General features: G+C 40.0%; 1 protein-coding gene across 2 annotated transcripts in view; it reads left to right on the top strand.

The window, feature by feature from the left end:
• UBE2Q2 (ubiquitin conjugating enzyme E2 Q2) overlaps positions 1 to 16112 on the top strand; it is a 69892-nt gene extending 53780 nt beyond the window's left edge. The window contains exons 5-13 of one of the 2 annotated variants that reach the window (XM_089655301.1): positions 714 to 854; positions 1784 to 1868; positions 6306 to 6366; positions 7348 to 7438; positions 8263 to 8321; positions 9128 to 9176; positions 9671 to 9766; positions 9852 to 9912; positions 13832 to 16112. In XM_089655301.1, the coding sequence (XP_089511427.1) occupies positions 714 to 854; positions 1784 to 1868; positions 6306 to 6366; positions 7348 to 7438; positions 8263 to 8321; positions 9128 to 9176; positions 9671 to 9766; positions 9852 to 9912; positions 13832 to 13863 (675 nt within the window). In that variant the 3' untranslated portion in view covers positions 13864 to 16112. Of the gene's footprint in view, positions 1 to 713; positions 855 to 1783; positions 1869 to 6305; positions 6367 to 7347; positions 7439 to 8262; positions 8322 to 9127; positions 9177 to 9670; positions 9767 to 9845; positions 9913 to 13831 lie in introns of both variants that reach the window. The other variant, XM_089655300.1, reaches the window with a different exon arrangement.
• Positions 16113 to 18305: the final 2193 nt, after the last annotated feature.

Raw genomic sequence — 18305 nt, 5'->3', positions numbered from 1 at the left:
TATCTGAACATGATTCAGAAATGCCGCTGTCTTCTGTAGGCCAAAGATCATTTACAATAATCTTTTGCTATGTTCTGTATTATGGAGGTTCTCGCTGCCCGGTCCCTCTGACTGTCTCTGTATGCCTCCTCGACCTGGTGGACGAGGTGTTTCCGATCAATACCCTTCTCAACATATTCTATGCTCATGTGGCTTTGGCTGGTCATTGAGAGGTACAGGACACTGCAGACACACTGCATGCCATGCCTATATTGGGTAGTTTGTTCAGCCGCCATGCATGTCCCTTTACTAATCAGTTTGCCTCTGGCACCCAACACCCACATCACAGCCTGCCTCCTAAACGCACCCCTGCACTAGCACAGCCTGCATCTTGTGTCAGGCTGACAGACTATGGAATGCAGGCACACTGACACAACTTTTTAACCTTGTGAAAAGTAAGATCATTTCTGAAAGTAAGAAAAACCAGTCATGGTGCCTGCATAGTTATAGCTGTATTACAAAATGTTAAACACGCTTTCTATGTTCTCACCTACTTTTACCTACCTCCAAAAAAAGGTTTGTGCACAGATCATTTTTAGATCATGTTTACAAGTATACAGCCATATTTCGTATAGTATTGCCCAGTAAAAAAGCCCATAATGCAGTTCTTCACAGTATGTGCATTTGTGTCGAGGCCTGTTGTAGGCAGCCTGTTCAAAATTTTTCTTTTTTAGGACATTGAAGATCTGGATCATTATGACATGAAGGAGGAAGAACCAGTCGATGGTAAGAAGTCAGAGGATGAAGGCATTGAAAAAGAAAATCTTGCCATTTTGGAGAAGATCCGAAAGAATCAAAGGCAGGACCACCTTAATGTGAGTAACCGTATTGGATGTCAAAACGTATAACACTTGTTACCCTTTTACAAAATGTATTCATGAAATTTTAAATTTAAAACATAACTAGATGGCGAAGTTATGATGACATTAAAGCATCGTGAATTCTTAAAGAAAAGTGCACGGAATTGGGAAAAACAATGTGGCCAATCAATGACTGTTATAACTACCTTAATAGGGTTCTCTCCTTGTAATGTCCCTTAGGTGATGGGATCCTGACCTGCTAGAAATAAGTAGCCCCTGGAAAAGGTTTTAGCCAAAGTGTAGAGTGCATTTATTTCCAAATCATGAACAAAAGGGGCTTCCTGTATTGAGGGACACACAGCTGCTTGGCAGCATAGAAATCGGTGAAAACTTTTTATCAAGCTGATATATAGACCTCCCCTTTCTTGTTTTTGTCCTTCTCTACAGTTGTAGTTCCGTGTAGACCAAGCATGTAGGCACTGGTCTGAGTTGAACATGTAAGGGAGGGGTCATCTTTACAAACAGTCAAAACTGCAGCCCATCTGTGCCAAAAATGATTTTTCATTAAACTAAAACTTACACAAACTTTCTAGTAACAGAGGCTTTTGCTTTTCTCGTATTCCACGTTATCAAAGTTTTTGCCTCAGTTTCAGTAGACCTGTAAAAATGTACAGAACTTTTTTTCATGCTTGCACTGCTGTGAATGTGACAGTCTCCTAGATTGTCTTGTTTAGAGTATAGTCAGGCTTGTACTAGAGGATTATGGGAAATACTGATGTATATCTTTTTCAAACCATGCAGGAAGTGGAGCTTGTTTTTTGTGTTGTGTCTCAAGCTCCATAATTTTTTACTAAAATAAGATTTCTTGAGTAATTTTTGAAGAAGGGAGGTGGATAATCTCAAATTAACTTTTTTTTTTTTCACCTTCCTTTTCCTTGCATTAGGGTGCAGTGTCCGGATCCGTACAAGCTTCTGATCGTCTTATGAAAGAGCTCAGGGATATATACAGATCACAGAGTTATAAAACAGGTTTGTGTTTGGTTTTTTTTTTTTAATATTTTGAATTGCTTCCTTTTAACACTCTTATCAAGTCCCTTTTTATTGTCATTACCTTCTGTGCCTTTTATAGGTCCACAAAAGCTAATACAGATTGGCCTGCTTAAAAAGCCAATAAAGAACCAGTAAACAGACTCTTATGTAAATGAACTACTTAAAGTGAGAGTGCAGTTTATTTTCAGTAAATTCTTATTTTAATTTAAGATACTACTGAAACTGTCACTCTTTCCCTCTTCTTCTTCCTTTTTTTTTTTTTTTTTTAAATAGGCTTGCTTTTCCAGTTCTTTTGTTGCAGTAATATGCAGCCTAGAGTGGGCCCTGTCACTGCAATCTTTTCCTCCTTGGCTGTTCAGATATTTGTTGTAATTTCATTGGTATATTTGGGGGGGGAGACTAGTGAGATGCATAGATTCTTCTTGAGAGAGACCAGTAACGCTTTGCTGTACGGTGCAGGAAGAAAAGCCTTCATATGTAATGAGCAAGTATGTCTGTCCCTCATACACACTGTATGATTACGAATTGTAGGTAGAAACGTGTTTTTTTTTGGTTTTTTTTTTGTTGGTTTTTTTTTTTGGGGGGTTTTTTTAAAGACGTTAATTTAAAAATGCATGGTCAGCTTTTTATGTAAATAATCTTGCCCATACTTATTAACCACTTGCCTTCCTGAGGATTTACCCCCTTCCTGACCAGACCATTTTTTGCGTTACAGCACTGCGTTACTTTAACTGACATTTGCGCGGTAATGCTACGCTGCACCCAAATGAAATTTACGTTTTCTTTTTTCTCCCACGAATTGATCTTTCTTTCAGTGGTATTTGATTGCCTGTACATTTTTTTTTTTAATTTTTTGCGCTATAAAAAAGTGACCATTTTGAGAGAAAAACATTTTTTACTTTTTGCTATTATGTAAAAAAATCAAATTTCGTCATAAATTAGGGCCAAAATGTAATCCGCTGCATGTCTTTGCCTACATGTGAGGGGGAAAAAAAAAAAAAAAATCCCAATATGTGTAAATTAATTGGTTTACGTGAAAGTTATAGCATTTACAAATGGCAGTGTAAATTTTTGCGCTATAAAAAACCCGACAATTTTGAGAAAAAAACAATATTTTTGACTTTGCTATTAAACATATCCAGTAAAAAAAATTAAAAAAATCTAATTTTGTCATAAATTTAGGCCAAAACGTATTCTGCTACATGTCTTAAAAAAAAAAAAAAAAAATCCTGATACGTGTAAATTTAATTGGTTTACATTACATGTTACATGGGAACATTATAGCGTTTACAAATGGCGGTGTATATATACTGCAATTTTTATTTTTACTAGTAATGGTGGCGATCAGCGATTTTATAGCGGGACTGTGGCGGGCATTCTGGCACTGGCGGAGACTGACTGTGTCACTGACATCCCCAGTGACACCAATACAGAGTACAGTGTCAAGTTTTTGTTTTTTTCTTTTTTAGCACTGATCAAATGGCACTAGGCAGGAAGGAGTTAACATGAGGGGCGATCAAAGGGTTAACTGTGTGCTGGGTGTGTTTTACTATGGGGCCATGTGTTTGTGCTTTATTGTAAGCACACTACTTTGCATGGCTGTGTTGTGCACAGCCATGCAAAGCAGTGTCCCCGAGCTGACAGGGAGGTGAACTGCTTTGTTTACAAACAGTTCTCCCCGTTTGGAGATCCTCGGCAACCAAAATTGCGTATATATCCGTGATTTTTCACACCTGTGCCACCCTGTAGTAGTAGTTCTGCTATAGGGCGGATGGGAAGCGGTTAAAGAAGAAACCAATTTAATACAATTCCTACTTGGCAAACACAATCTCTATAACTTGGTGAAGGATGGAATATCACATGTTTTATGTATGTTGATGTTTGTATGCACTCAGAAACTGAAAGTGGTTTTTAACCACTTGCCTTCCAGAGGATTTAAACCCCAACCCCCTTTTCTGACCAAGCCATTTTTGCGATACGGCGCTGCGTTACTTTAACTGACAGTTGTGCGGTCATGCAACGCTGAACCCAAGTGTAATTTTACTTTCTCCCCCCCACAAATAGCTTTCTTTTGGTGCATTTGTTTTTTGTTTTTTTTGTTTGTTTGTTTATTGGGCTTTTTTTTTGTTTGTTTATAGCGCAGAAAACACAAAAAAATTTTGAAAATAAATTTTTTTACTTTTTGCTATAAACAAACCTATCCAGTAAAAACATTTAAAATCAAATTTCATAATAAATTTAGGCCAAAATGTATTCTGCTACTCATTTTGCTAATGAAAAAAAATCCCAATACGTGTAAATGAATTGGTTTATGTGAAAGTTATAGCGTTTGCAAATGGCATATATACTGGATTTTTTTTTTTTTTTTTTTTGGCGGCAATCAGCAATTTATAGCGGGACTGTGGCAGGCATTCTGACACTGGGGGGAACTAACTTGGTGTCACTAACATCCCCCAGTAACACCAGTACAGTGATCAGTGATAAAAACCATGGGCACTTTACGAATGGCACTGGGCAGGAAGGGGTTAACATGTGGGGCGATCAAAGGGTTATCTGTGTTTTACTCTGTGGGCTGTGTGTGCTTTACACTATAAGCACACTGTTTTGCATGACTCTGCTATGCAGGGCCATACAAAGCAGTGTTCAGGAGCTGATGGGAGAGATCTGTATTGTTTGCATACAGGTCTCTTCCCCGTCGGAAATCCTCGGAGATCGCCAAGTGCCGGTGGAGAATCACCAGTTTTGACCTGGTTGACAGCCAAGGCTGCGGATGGCTGCGCGGTTAGGGCACGCGCCCCCTACCCAGAGCTGCAAAATCGTGTGTGTGTGTGATTTTTTTTTTTTGCCCACCCGTGCCTCCCTGTAGCAGTATTTCTGCCATTGGGCGTCGCAAAAGCGGTTAAAGGGATGATCAGTAAGACTCTTCTACAGCAGAAAAGTATAGGAAAAAGGAGAAATAGAGCTTGTTAAAAGTGGAACAGGGCATACAGCACTACAAAAAGGACTGCCTTGGCATGCATTTGGTGTCCAAATGGAAATACTGCTTGAATCTCTTTGCAAAAAGCTTTAGTTGTTCAAGGGTAACTTCATCATGTAGCTATAGCCCTACATTTGCAAATGATGGCTGGCTACCATTCCATCCTATGGCAAGTCCCACCTTTGCCCGGAAGCATGTCCATCTTTCTGTTTCAAACTTCATGTACTGGTGTGTGGACCCCAACTACTTTCTCTGGCTTGACTACTTTGAATCACTGACCTGAAACAAGCCTGCAGCAGGTAAAGTCAGAAGTGCAGTGTATTTAGTCTCGGTTATTGACTGAAGGTATCTACACCAGCGTCCAATTGACAGCCAGGTAAATGAACGCGCTGCAATCTTGAGCACCTTCTTTTTCACTATTGTCCAGGTGTATTGGTGACCAATTTCATCACATGTCTTTATATAATTTGTCTTTTTTTCCTCCATATATCTGTTCATATGCTTCATCCCAGGTGTCCTGTGTCCATTTGCTGTGCAGGTGTCAAAGTACATTTTAACCACTTGCCTACTGGGCACTTTTACCCCTTCCTGCCCAGGCCAGTTTTTAGCTTTCAGTGCTGTTGCACTTTGAATAACAATTGCGCAGTCATGCGACATGTGATTTTTTTTTTTTTTTCCCACACATAGCTTTCTTTTGGTATTTACCCCACTTGCCTACCAGGCACTTATACCCCCTTCCTGCCCAGGCCAATTTTCAGCTTTCAACGCTGTCACACTTTGACAATTGCGCGGTCATGCAACATTGTACCCATATGAATTTATTTTATTATTTTTTTTCACACAAAGCGAGCTTTTTTTGGTGGTATTTAATTGCCGCTGGGTGTTTCAAATTTTTTGCAATTTGTTTATAGCGCAAAAAGTGTTTTCTATTATAAAATTTTGAAAACTAGTAATTTTTCTCCACTGATGATGCTGCACTGCTGGGCGGCACGGATGATGCTGCACTGATGGGGCAACACTGATAATCAGGGCACTTATACTCTCCCCGTCACATTTGCCGGTTATTGGCAGTACTTTTCTCACGCTGTGACAGCGTGAGCAAAGTGCAGCCGATAACCGGCAGTTGTATTTACATTGTGATCTGTGTCATTGGACGCAGCTGATCACGTGGTAAAAGGCCACTGTGATTGACCTTTTACCTTTTTTATCACGTGATCAGCTCTGACACAGCAATCACGGACAGCGCCAGGGGCACGTTTTGGGATGACGTCCTCCCAGAACTGGACAACCACACTGTAGCCGTCTTTCGACTATAGCGCGGTTGGGAAGTGGTTAAAGCAAAAACATACAGAAAGGGTAAGGTGGTTTTTGAGCACTAAAAAAAAAAACGATTTACTGATTCCTATGTAACCTTTTTTTTTTTATTTTTCATTTTGCAGGAATTTATTCAGTGGAACTTGTAAATGACAGCCTGTACGAGTGGCATGTTAAGCTGCTTAAGTAAGTGTTTTCCTAAACTTTTTCATTGAACTCCTCTGATCTTCTTGGTTGGATGCACCTCTTTGCATTAGGATATGTTATGAAGTAACTATGTTAAAGCAGTAGTAAACTTTTGTAAAAAATAGAAATCAAAAGGGTCCCGGGTTGTTAAAACCAAAATATGCTAGTATGCACCCTGTACTAGCACATTATGGCATGTTTGCCTTTAAAATGAACTCCCACCTCTCCTCCCAGCAGCACATTATCACTGCTGACAGGGCTTTCATCTTCACCCAGTTTTTTTTTTTTTTTTTTTTTTCTTTTCAAGGTTCATGGGCTGTGAGTGCTTGATTGGCCAAGCCGCGATGACGTCACAGCCATGGCAGAGAGCTCTGAAGCAACGGCATGAGTATGCTATCCCTTCAGAACGCATGTGCTGGTGATGTCACCGACTGCATCCCGTGTGAATATTTCTTAAACACTGCAAGTTTAGGAGATATCCACTGACCTACATGTAAGCCTTATTATAGCCTTACCTCTAGGGATAAGTTCAAAAGCGGCACTTACTACCGCTTTAATATTTGGAACATTTTGTAGTAAGTTTCAGCAACAGAATGTGGATCGTTTCATTACTAAAAAGTTATATGGACATGTACAGCGTATCTGTTGGATTTATTGGCTATTTGGTATAAGTGTAAACATTGGAAAGGTGCGTTATAAATATTTTTAAAATTATTTTAGTTACAATATGTTGTAATTTCCCTCATTCTCCTCCTTTCAGCATTCCAGCTGACTTTATGAACTTAGGGATGTTTCATGGTGCCAAACTTCTGATTGGCTAACATGGCAATATCCATTGTGTTTTATTTCTATATAATTTATAAATTCCTATCTTTGGAATAAATTATTGCTAATAAGGGTACATTCTAAAGATTTTTGCAGTTATAAAATAACTAGTTTTAAAGGATATTGTTTTTTTTTTTTTTTTGTTTTTTCTTCCAGGGTTGACCCGGACAGCCCATTACATAGTGACCTTTTGGTCTTAAAAGAAAAGGAAGGTGTAGACTGCATTTTACTGAATTTTTCCTTTAAGGTAAAGCATGTATAAAGGTCAAAAAGGTGTGTTATTTAGTCTTTAACCTGCACAAAGTCTGTTTTTTATAGTTCATGGGTAACCGAAAATGGTGTTTAACCACTTAAGATTCGGAAGGTTTTACCCCCTTCATGACCAGGCCATTTTTTTGCTATTCAGCTCTGTGCTACTGTAACTGGCAATTGTGCGGTTATGCAACACTGTACCCAAATTACATTTATAAAAAAAATCACACATGATTTTTTTCATTTTTTTTTTTTTTTTTTAAAGAAAAAAAAAGGAATGGTTTATAAAACTATAAACCATTCCTTTCCTTTCTTCTTTTTTTTTTTTTTTTTTTTTTTTTTTTTTTTTTTTTTTCTTTAAAAAAAAAAAAAAAAAAAATTCTTCATAAATTGAAACCAAAGTGTATTCTACTATGTGTCTTTGGTTAAAAAAAAAAGCCATCAAGTGTATATTGGTTTGTGCCAAAGTTTTATAGCATCTACAAATTATGGTTTATATATTAGAAAATTGATCAATACTGATGGCTGATCTGTTTCTCCTCTTCGCCCTCCCTCTTCCTCCTCTTCGCCCACAGCTATCGCATGGTACCTGGGCCACTCACAGCTCACTGGTATAGAAAGCAGAGCCGTTCATCACAGCTTTGTTGACATCCCCAGGCCACTTTGCATCGGGAGCCGCAGTCTGCTGTGTCCAGTGGACACGGCAGTCTCGGAGTGGGGATGAGGAACCTTGGGGAAGCCAATTGGTGTTACAAGTGTTTGATACTTCCTATGTAAGATTTGGTCAATTTATTTTTTGGCATTTGTTTTATACTACAGGATAATTTTCCATTTGACCCTCCTTTTGTGAGAGTGGTGTCTCCAGTACTCTCTGGAGGGTGAGTATTAAGGCAGAGTATGGCTTTACTTTTGATTATCAAACTGTAATGCTTATGTTTTTGTCTGTGTCCAGTTCTCCTGATTTTGTTGCTAAAAACCCAGAAATGGCTGATCACCAAAAGGGATTATATTTTAGTCTTTTAGTGTGCTGGAAGGGATCCCCTTTCTGGAGTTTCAGATTAACCCTGTACATAGGATGTTACAAATATGCAGGTCAGATTTTTAAGTTCTGTTTTGAAAGTCAGACAGCCAGGCAACTAGCATTTTCAAGAGACTAGCAGTGGGTGCCTGTTATGTTAAAGCTCTTAAAGACCCTAGGAAATTTCTCTCTCCATCTGCCGCAGCGCAATGGTTGCATATTCTGTTTGGCCTCTGTTCAGCAATGAGGTGGTGGTGGAAAGTTATGTCACCTGTATTACATAAGTGTATGGTTCCTAAGTGTACGCATTACAGCATCTGTATGTTGTAAGCACTAAATTTTCTTCCTTGCTGTTTTAATTTAAGCATCCCATATTTTACAAGGTATTTCAGTTGGTTGTTAACCTATCTTTCATGTAGTGTAGAAATTGATCTGAAAAATGAAATACTTCAAGATAGTTTGGAGTCATTGTAGCCATGATGTGTACCATGCAGCCAGAGTAGGCTAATCTATGATGAAGATATACCAGAGGGTGACAAAGTAACATAATACATTGTAAAAAATCAATGATCTTGTATATCTGAGCCATATCTGTTAGACAGAAATGAAAAACCAAAAACTGTTTACAACCTGGATGATGAGCAAAGTATTCTTTCCTATTTTTAGCTATGTGCTGGGTGGAGGTGCCCTCTGTATGGAGCTTCTTACTAAACAGGTAGGTAATGTAAAGTAGAATTTGCCTTTTTTTTTTTTTTTTTTTTTTTTTTTTTTTTTTTTTTTTTTTTTTTTTTTTTTTTTTAATTCTCACGTTTCCATATGGCACCACTTGCCAATCGGCTTGAAAGACTGGGAGCTACACCACTAGCAGCATAGCTTAACTCATTTCCTAAATAATTAAAATTAAATATTTAAATGGTCACATTTTTATTTGTATGTTGCTACATATTTTTATGTACTAACTTTTTTTTTTTTATTCTACTGTGTGTTGAAATTCAGCTCCTAAATTGTTAAGCTGTCCCTAAATGCCCATGAAAAGTAAGCAAGGCTTGCTAACAAGTACTGCTACAGAATTTAAGCAGTACTCATGATTATTAGACCTTTATTGTCCCCACCCCTTTTTTTTTTTTTTTTTTTTTTTTTTTTTTTTTCTAAAGGTTGTGATTTTGGTTGATGGTATATGTAGCCCATATGCCCTTATGTCTCCTTTAGGGCTGGAGCAGTGCCTATTCAATAGAATCTGTTATCATGCAAATCAATGCTACCCTGGTAAAAGGAAAAGCACGTGTGCAATTTGGAGCCAACAAGGTGGGTCTTTAATCCTGTATGTAAATGGTGTGTGTGTTTTTTAAAAATGTGTAATTTTTTTTTTTTTTACTCTTTTTAGAATCAGTATAACCTTGCTCGAGCACAGCAATCCTACAAATCCCTAGTACAGATCCACGAGAAGAATGGTATTGCTCTGAAAAAAAATATTTTAAGTTACATGTTCCTGGTTAGGAAAAATGTAGTAGCATAAAGGAAAGCTATGTTTGTAGTGTTTTTGTTAAACCGTTTTGTCAGATTAAAAAATTAAAAATATATATATTTTCCTTGGATTAAGAGGAAAGAACATTCACATGCAGGGTTTTATACTAATCTCAAAGTTGTGTTTTTTTTTTTTTTGTTTTTTTTTTTTTGTTTTTTTTACAAATGGAAATTAATAGAATAACTATCAAACCCTTATATAGAACCTTTTAATCACATAGATTTGCAGACATCTCCTGTATTTCCATGTTGATACCAAACCCAATACTTTGGCTTAAAAACAGATGTTTACTTGTCTGCATCAAAGAACTAAACAATCTGAGGCATATGTAGGTGCTATAAGAGAAGTGCAAGAAACTAGCGTGCTACTGTGGCTATTTAACATTTAAGGATTTGTAAGAAAATGATTTGGCCATCACTCCTCAGCATAGCCATGTATGCTTATGACTGATGATAATGCGCACATTGCCCTCTAACCATACAAAAAAAGTTGTGAATATCCATTCACTTGAAATTCTGTAGAAAAGCATCATCTTTGCAGAGGGTAATTTGTTACAGGTATTTGTCACCAGCATTTTACATAGCTTTACTTATTGTGCATTCACAATTTCTGCCCTCAAGTAGTTTTTACAATATAAGGTCCATATCTCGCATGCATACATTATTATATTATTATACAGTATTTATAAAGCGCCAGTAGTTCGCTCAGCGCTGTACATTACAAAGGGGGACAGAACATGTGACAGAACAATACCAATACAATGCAAAACATGAGGGGATCGAGGGCCCTGCTCTTTCGAGCTTACAATCTAGAAGGGACGGGATAGTGGTACAGGAGGAGATAGCTGTGGGGGATGGAGTGGTAGGAAGAGTGGAGGAGGTCAGCAAGTTAGCAGGGGGTGAGGTAGGCTTCCCTGAAGAGATGGGTTTTCAGGGTACGCCTAAAGGAGAGGAGAGTAGGTGATCTGATGGGTTGGGGAAGGGAGTTCCAGAGGATGGGTGACACCCTGGAGAAGTCCTGGAGGCGGGCATGGGAGGAGGAGACCAGGGAACTAGAGAGAAGGAGGTCTTGTGAGGAGCGGAGTGTGCGTGCTGGGCGGTACTTGGATATTAGGTCAGTGATGTAGTTCGGGGCAGTATGGTGGACAGCTTTGTACGTCAGTGTTAGGATTTTAAATTTGATCCGTTGCGCAATCGGAAGCCAGTGGAGGGATTGGCAGAGGGGGGTGGTGGAAATGGAGCGGTTGGAAAGGTGAATGAGTCTGGCAGCCGTATTCAGGATCGACTGAAGCGGGGATAGCCAGCGGCGAGGCAGGCCAGTGAGGAGGGAGTTGCAGTAGTCGAGTCGTGATATGATGAGGGAGTGGATGAGCTGTTTAGTGGTTTCTGGGGTTAGGAACGTGCGGATTTTGGCGATGTTGCGGAGGTGGAGTCTGCACGAGTTTGTTAAAGATTGGACTTGGGGCTGGAAGGATAGGTTAGAGTCCAGAATGACACCAAGTACTCTGGCCTGCAGAGCGGGTTTGATATTGGCGTTGTTGGATGTGATGTAGAAGTCAATGGGGGGTGGGGTTCGGGCTGGGGGGAAGACAAGGAGCTTGGTTTCGGAGAGATTCAGTTTAAGGAAGTGGAGCGACATCCAATCTGATATGTTGCTCAGTAGGTGTGTGATTTGGGCAGAGACCGAGGGGGTGAGGTGGGGGGTTGAGAGATTTGTGTGTCGTCAGCATAGAGGTGGTAGTTGAAGCTGTGAGAGTGTATGAGTTGGCCAAGGGAGGAGGTGTAGATGGAGAAGAGAAGGGGCCCAAGGACAGAGCCTTGAGGGACCCCAACAGAGAGGGGGAGTGAGGGGGAGGTGGTAGCATTATAGGTAACGCTGAAAGAGCGTTGTGACAGGTAGGATGAGAGCCAGGAGAGAGCAGAATCTCTGAGGCCGAGGGAGTGTAGTATTTTGAGGAGGAGGGGGTGGTCAACTGTGTCGAAGGCCGCAGAGAGGTCAAGGAGTAGGAGCACTGAATAGTGGCCATTAGCTTTGGCGGTTAGAAGGTCGTTGGAGAGTTTCAGTAAGGCGGTTTCGGTGGAGTGTAGGGGGCGGAAGCCAGACTGTAGGGGATCGAGGAGGTTGTTGTTGTTGAGGTGAGAGCATAGGCGGGTGTAGACGAGGCGCTCGAGGAGTTTAGATGTAAGTGGGAGCAGGGAGATGGGTCTGAGGTTGTTCGGGTCATTGGGGTCCAGGGAGGGCTTTTTAAGTATGGGGGTGATGTGTGCATGCTTCAGTGGGGAGGGGAAAGTGCCGGAGGAGAGGGAGAGATTAAAGATGTGGGTGAGGGAGCGTAGGATGGAGGGGGAGGGAGGTCGTAGGAATTGTGAGGGGATAGGGTCGAGGGGGCAGGTGGTGAGGCGGGCATCAGAGAGGATCTTGGAGACTTCCTCGATGGTAGTAAGGTCAAAGGTGTGGAGTGTTGGGGGAGCTTCAGTATGAGGAATGTAGGGTGGGGTGGGAGTGGAGGTCAGAGCAGTGGTGGGGCCGTGGGAGAGGGGTGATGAGGGGGAACGGGGTTGGAGGGAGTTTGAGCAGTGACGAAGTCCCTGCGGGTAATGTCGAGGGGGAGGGGGGATGAGGGGGTAGCTGTGTGAGAGGGGACGGGTTGAGAGGGCGTGTGAGTTGCGGCAATGTCCTTGCGAATTGTCAATCTTGTTTTTGAAGTGATTGGCAATCTCAAGGGCGGTGAGTGAGGTGCTGGGTGGAGAGAGTAGAGAGTTGAAGGTGGAGAAGAGTCGGCGAGGATTGGAGGAGAGGGCCTTGATGAGGGTCAGGAAGTAGGCTTGTTTGGCTGCGTGGAGGGAGGAGGTGTAGGTGCGGAAGGCAGATTTGTAGCAGGTGAAAGCTTGTTGGGATTTTGTTTTGCGCCATAGTCGCTCCAGGACACGACTGCGTCGTTTGAGGGTTTTGGTGTGATCAGTCTGCCAGGGCTGGAGCGGTCGGAGTCTGATGTTGCGTGTGGTTAAAGGCGCTAGTGAGTCAAGGGCTGCTGACAGCGCGTTGTTGTAGGCAGTCATAGCCAAGTCGGGGCTGGACAGGGGGAGGATGCGGTTGTGGAGTTGATCAGCTGCAGAGTGGAGGGGGGCAGGGTTAAGGTTGCGGAGGTTACGGCTGGTAGTAGTGTGACATTTGGCGGGGTAGGCGTTGGAGGACGAGGAGATAGAGAAGGTGATCAGGTTGTGGTCAGAGAGAGGGAAGGGGGTGTTAGTGAGGTTGTGGGGAGTGCAGCGGTTGGAGAAGACAAGATCAAGGATATTACCATCGGAGTGGGTGGTGGATTGTATGCACTGTGCAAGTGCAAAGGAGGAGGTTAAGTGGAGGAGACGGGCTGTGTCCGGGTTGTCAAGGTTGACAGGGATGTTGAAATCCCCAAGAATGATGGTGGGTAGCTCAGAGGAGAGGAAGAAGGGTAGCCAGGAGGAGAAGTCATCCAGGAAGCGGGGTATGGATCCAGGAGGCCGGTATATCACAGCAATCTTCATCTTCTACATATGCACACTAGGGCCAATTTTGACAGGTGCCATAGTTCATCACACAGTTAAGCAATCTGAGCCCTTAATGTGGCCAATTTGAGTTCTGCCTCTGCTAAAGAAGCATGCGGATTTGTAAGTTCTGTACAGGATATGGCAGCTGCATTTTTTTTTTTTTTTTTTTCTTAGTTGGAGGGTATAAATCTGATAATTGACTGGGTGTGTGTGTGTCCCAAAATAGCTCTTGGGATATGGCTTAAATTCTGTTTTCAAAATGGAATAAAATTTGTTACAATTTTAATGTCTTGTTTGTTTTTTTTTTTTAATTTTTAGGCTGGTACACTCCTCCAAAAGAAGATGGGTAACTCCAAATTCAAATTGGACCAAGATTTAAACAAACTCTTATTTTCTACTACTTTCCAACACAGATCCAATATTGCCCTTGGGTCCTCTGTACAGCATATGTTAGCTATTAGATAAAGGAACTGTCAGACCTGTATATTAGACCACATCTGCTTCTCTGGGACTGAGAGCAGCTGCCTTTACTGAAGAGGCCACTCCAGATATTTTATCATCCTATTTAAATCAGATGATCTAGCTTAGTGCATCCATTCCTCTTTTATTAGACTTGTAAATTGCTTTCATTTCATTTGTTCATGTGTTTTTGGTTTTTTTTTTTTTTTTTTTAGTTTTTTGCTTTAATTTTTTTTTCTTTTGCAGAATATGCTCTGCAAAAATAAATTTACTTTTGTATAGTATCATTTAAAGCCAAACTAATGTTTCATACATTTAAAACATGTTTTAAGAAATGGTTAGAAAGAAATGACTTGGGCTCTCCAACCAAAATTCAATTTGGAAACAAATTGCCAAATGTTGCAAGGGAGGGTAGATTGCAAAAGCCATGAAACATATATGCCTACTGGTCTGGGAAATATACACTGCAAAAGAATACTGGGGAATACTGGGCCTTCCAAACACCTAAATTGAATTGCTAAAACATTGCAAAAAAGTAAGAGACAAAAACATCTATTGTTAGATTTATTTCTTTTTTCCTTAACCTTTTCAATTTCATATTTGAAATGGCTACAATGCTCGAAGTTATAATTCCCTTATTGGAAATCAACATGGTTTAAATTCTGTTTATGCTGCCATCATTTTTTGCCTGATCCTGGGCTGTATATTCACTTTGGTGAAGTCCTCCCATAGGACTAAATTTTCAGACTACGCTCAGAATTGTGTCCCACCCACCCCCAGCCCCACCTCTTCCTTTCCCAATAACATCACTATGAGGTTTGAAGTCATTGAATACTAAGGTTTTTTTATTGTTTTTGTTTGTTTTTTTTTTTTCCTAGCATTGCATTTTTATTAACGGGTTGTTGCAATTGAATTCTGTGAACTAAGAATTGGCACATAAAGATTAGGCAACTGTGTGTACATTTTTGAATAAAGATGCATCATTTCTGAATTGTATAATTCCGTAGAACTTGGGTTACCAAGCACAGTGGGCTTTGAAGACATTGTGACCTTGAAGAAAACACTTTTGTCAGCCCTTTTTTTTTGTTTTATGGTTTTTTTGGTTTTTTTTGGTTTTTAATTTTTTATTTTTTCCCTGCCAAATTTGTTTAGTTTGTAAGTAAACGTTACTCCTATTGTTGATTAGTAAGGATTAAAGATGAGGTTTTGCTTGATCTGATGCCTTTTTGTGTTTAATGGGGTGAACCAAGAGTCATTATTATTTTTTAATTTTTTTTTTTTTTTAACCTAGAGCAAAATTTTTAACTTCCCATTGCTCTAGAACAATATATACATATTCAAGGGAAAATGCTCCCTCTGGTAGTTGCTGACATTTCAAATCTAAAGCTGTGAAAGGTAGAATAGAACCATTATCTACTAAAGCTTGCATCCATGTGTGTCTGCCTTACAATATAGCTGGTTGTACCTTCTATGTTCTTGTACCCAGGTTTATTTTGTAGCATTCTACAATGAGTTTATATACTGGGCCCTTTAGGATAATCACATGCCCTGTAACTTGTATACGTTTACCTCTTGAAAAGTTGGCATACAGAACAGGTTGGCTCAAAACTGTGTTCTGGCCTTAACTTTCAATGTGACACACAGCTCCCATCAATACTGTTCTGTTCTATTTTTTGGGGGTAAAACCCAGGAAGTTTGGGAATCTCCAGCTTCTCTGAAAATATCTATACCTTTCAGCGTTTGACTAGAAAACCCCCTCTGTCCCATACACACACCCCAATGTTCAATTTATATTTAGTGCCTCTTAAATTTGTTTTTCACAAGGCCCTTGTTTTAACATCTTTCATAGAACCACACACAAAAGGCAGGAACCAGCAAACCGGTATGGTATTGACTTTTAGAGTTTAGAAGGTTGCTGACTTGGCATGCTTTTTGTTTTTTTGATTTTTTTTTTTTTTTTTTTTTTTTTTTTTCCATTGCAGACTTATTTGGCAATGTACAGTAATCTGTAAACTTGCATCAAGTTTATGATTAAACCATTTTAAGATTTAACCTGTTGAATCTGAGTTCTGAATTATTTCCCTCTTGCTTGTTTTAACAATCTTTTTAGCATTCGTCAAATAAAAGCGTTTGAAAGAAATGTCTGAGTTTTTTACAGGACTGAAACTGGAAAGTGGTTATGCATGAAAAAAGTCGTATTGGGTGAAAGTCATGTTTTTATAGCAATGCTTTGAAAATTTTTCATATTCCGTGACTTTCAAATTGGAGAGGTTTTCTTAATGTCTGTAAGGTTGACTCCATACCTTTGCCACAGCAACACTCCTTAAACTGTGTGTTAGAGTGGTAAATGTGCATTAACATTTGTTTTGTAGGTGTGAATAGAGCCTTAGTGGGAAAACTTCACTCAATACGTATTCAGCTATACAAATTTCACCTTATGTTGGTGCCAAATAAAAATGGCTGTAACCAGCACAATATAGTTATAAGCTTTGCACTTATTTGTCATTCTCTATGTAGTTTTGCCTGTTTATCTACAATGAAATCTAGAGGTCATTGCAGAGCCATTTATCTTTTGTCAAAATTTTAAGAGATTTTTGCGTTTTTTTTTTTCTAAATGTTCCCACTTGCATTCTGTAACTGGCCACAAAATGATTCATATAGTGTAAGAAGCGAGGTTACTTGGTTTATAAATTACAGTTGTAAAGTGGTAGACTATCCACCTGGTTTTCACTACACCAGTGGTGGGCAACCTTTTTTTTCAACTGAGCCAAATCTCGCCAAAACCACGATTGAAATTTATTTTGAGAGCCACATTTTTAAAACTGAAAATACATAGGATGGTACACTGTTTTCAGTTTCAATAAGTTTTTATAGTAATTCATCCCCCATAGTGTAATTCATCCCCCATAGTGTAATTCATCCCCCATAGTGTAATTCATCCCCCATATTAATTCATCCCTCATATAGTAGTAGCAAGTAGTAAGCCAAGTCCCTCCTGTGTCAATTCACTTACCTTTGCTCCGCGTGTTCCTCTCGCCATGTTCCCCGCGCCGTTCCGGTCTTCAGGGCGGACTGTGAGAGGAGCCTAGCTCCCCTCACGTTCGTCACGCTGCCCCGCCTACACACATCCTGACAGCCAATCACTAGCTATCAGGATGTGAGTGGCAGCGAGACTGGCCAATCATTGTTGGGCTAGCTGCAGAGTCCTCGGCCGCCCGAGAGGAGGGAGGGGAGCGGGCGCCCGGCACACAGAAGAGCCGCATTAAAATGTGTAAAGAGCCGCATGTGGCTCGCGAGCCGCGGCTTGCCGACCACTGCACTACACCTATGCATTTTCTGTCCTAGTGCTACACCAATTTGTAATAAGACCTAAAGCTGGGTACACACTATAAGAAAATTTGGTGACTGATCATCCAGTTTCGCTTGATTTCACTGCAAGCTGAACCTTGAGGGTGGTACAAATTGTACATAAATTCTCAAACAAGTCACACAGTCTTTCGTATCCGATATTTACCGTACAAAAACAGTACACATTAAACAAAAATTGTTCTGTTCACCTACGAGAAACATTTTTGAGTTTTTTGTCCTTTTCGTAAAATTTTTGTTTGGAAAGTCTGAATCAGATGTTGAAAGTTGCGTTAACACTCTTAAGAAAAGCGAACAATTGTTTCTTGTATGGAATTTTTCTTCCAACTTTTTCATAGTGTGTACTGGACTTAACAGGGGCTTTTGTCTTTTTTGCCTACCATGGAATGATTTTAGGTTCAAGTATTCTAATACATTTTAGGGACCATTCAGGAGCCATTGTTGCAAGGATGAAGGAAACTTTTACTGAGAGGCCATCATTGCTATTTTGGAAATGCTTGGCTACTTCAAATGCTTGTATTCATTTTGATTTTATTAATTCAATTGGGTTGATTAAAGGCAACTATTTTTTGTTTAATTTTGCAAGGTAATCTTTTCCTTGGTTACGAAAAACTATTTTTGCTTGCAAACGATTGGGTAACGAAAGTCAGCAAAGCTTTACCTAATTCACTAAGCTAAGAAAATTCCCTTGCAAAAGGAACAGCTGGCTTCCTTTTTAGTAAATTAACCCCACAATTTAAACTATGCAAGTGTCCACAGTGGCAGCCTCCATTCTTAGTGCAAGTGTATGAAGGATGCGCACGTTCTGGATTCCCTAATGAACTCATAAGTATTAATGTATGTATATAGAGCAGGTTTACATCCTTGTAAGTCATGCTTAATAGACACATTTGGCAACAGCCTAGATTACCTCCTTAAAAAAAAACGTGTCTACCTCGACTATGGCTATCGGACACGTCAGGGAGTG

This window comes from Staurois parvus, unplaced genomic scaffold (assembly GCF_062004578.1).
Source record: "Staurois parvus isolate SC_StPar_1 unplaced genomic scaffold, SC_StPar_1.0 ptg000832l, whole genome shotgun sequence".
NCBI classification, from domain to species: Eukaryota; Metazoa; Chordata; class Amphibia; order Anura; family Ranidae; genus Staurois; species Staurois parvus.
The sequence above is the reverse complement of the archived record's forward strand: the minus strand, read 5'-3'. Positions and strand labels throughout refer to the sequence as shown.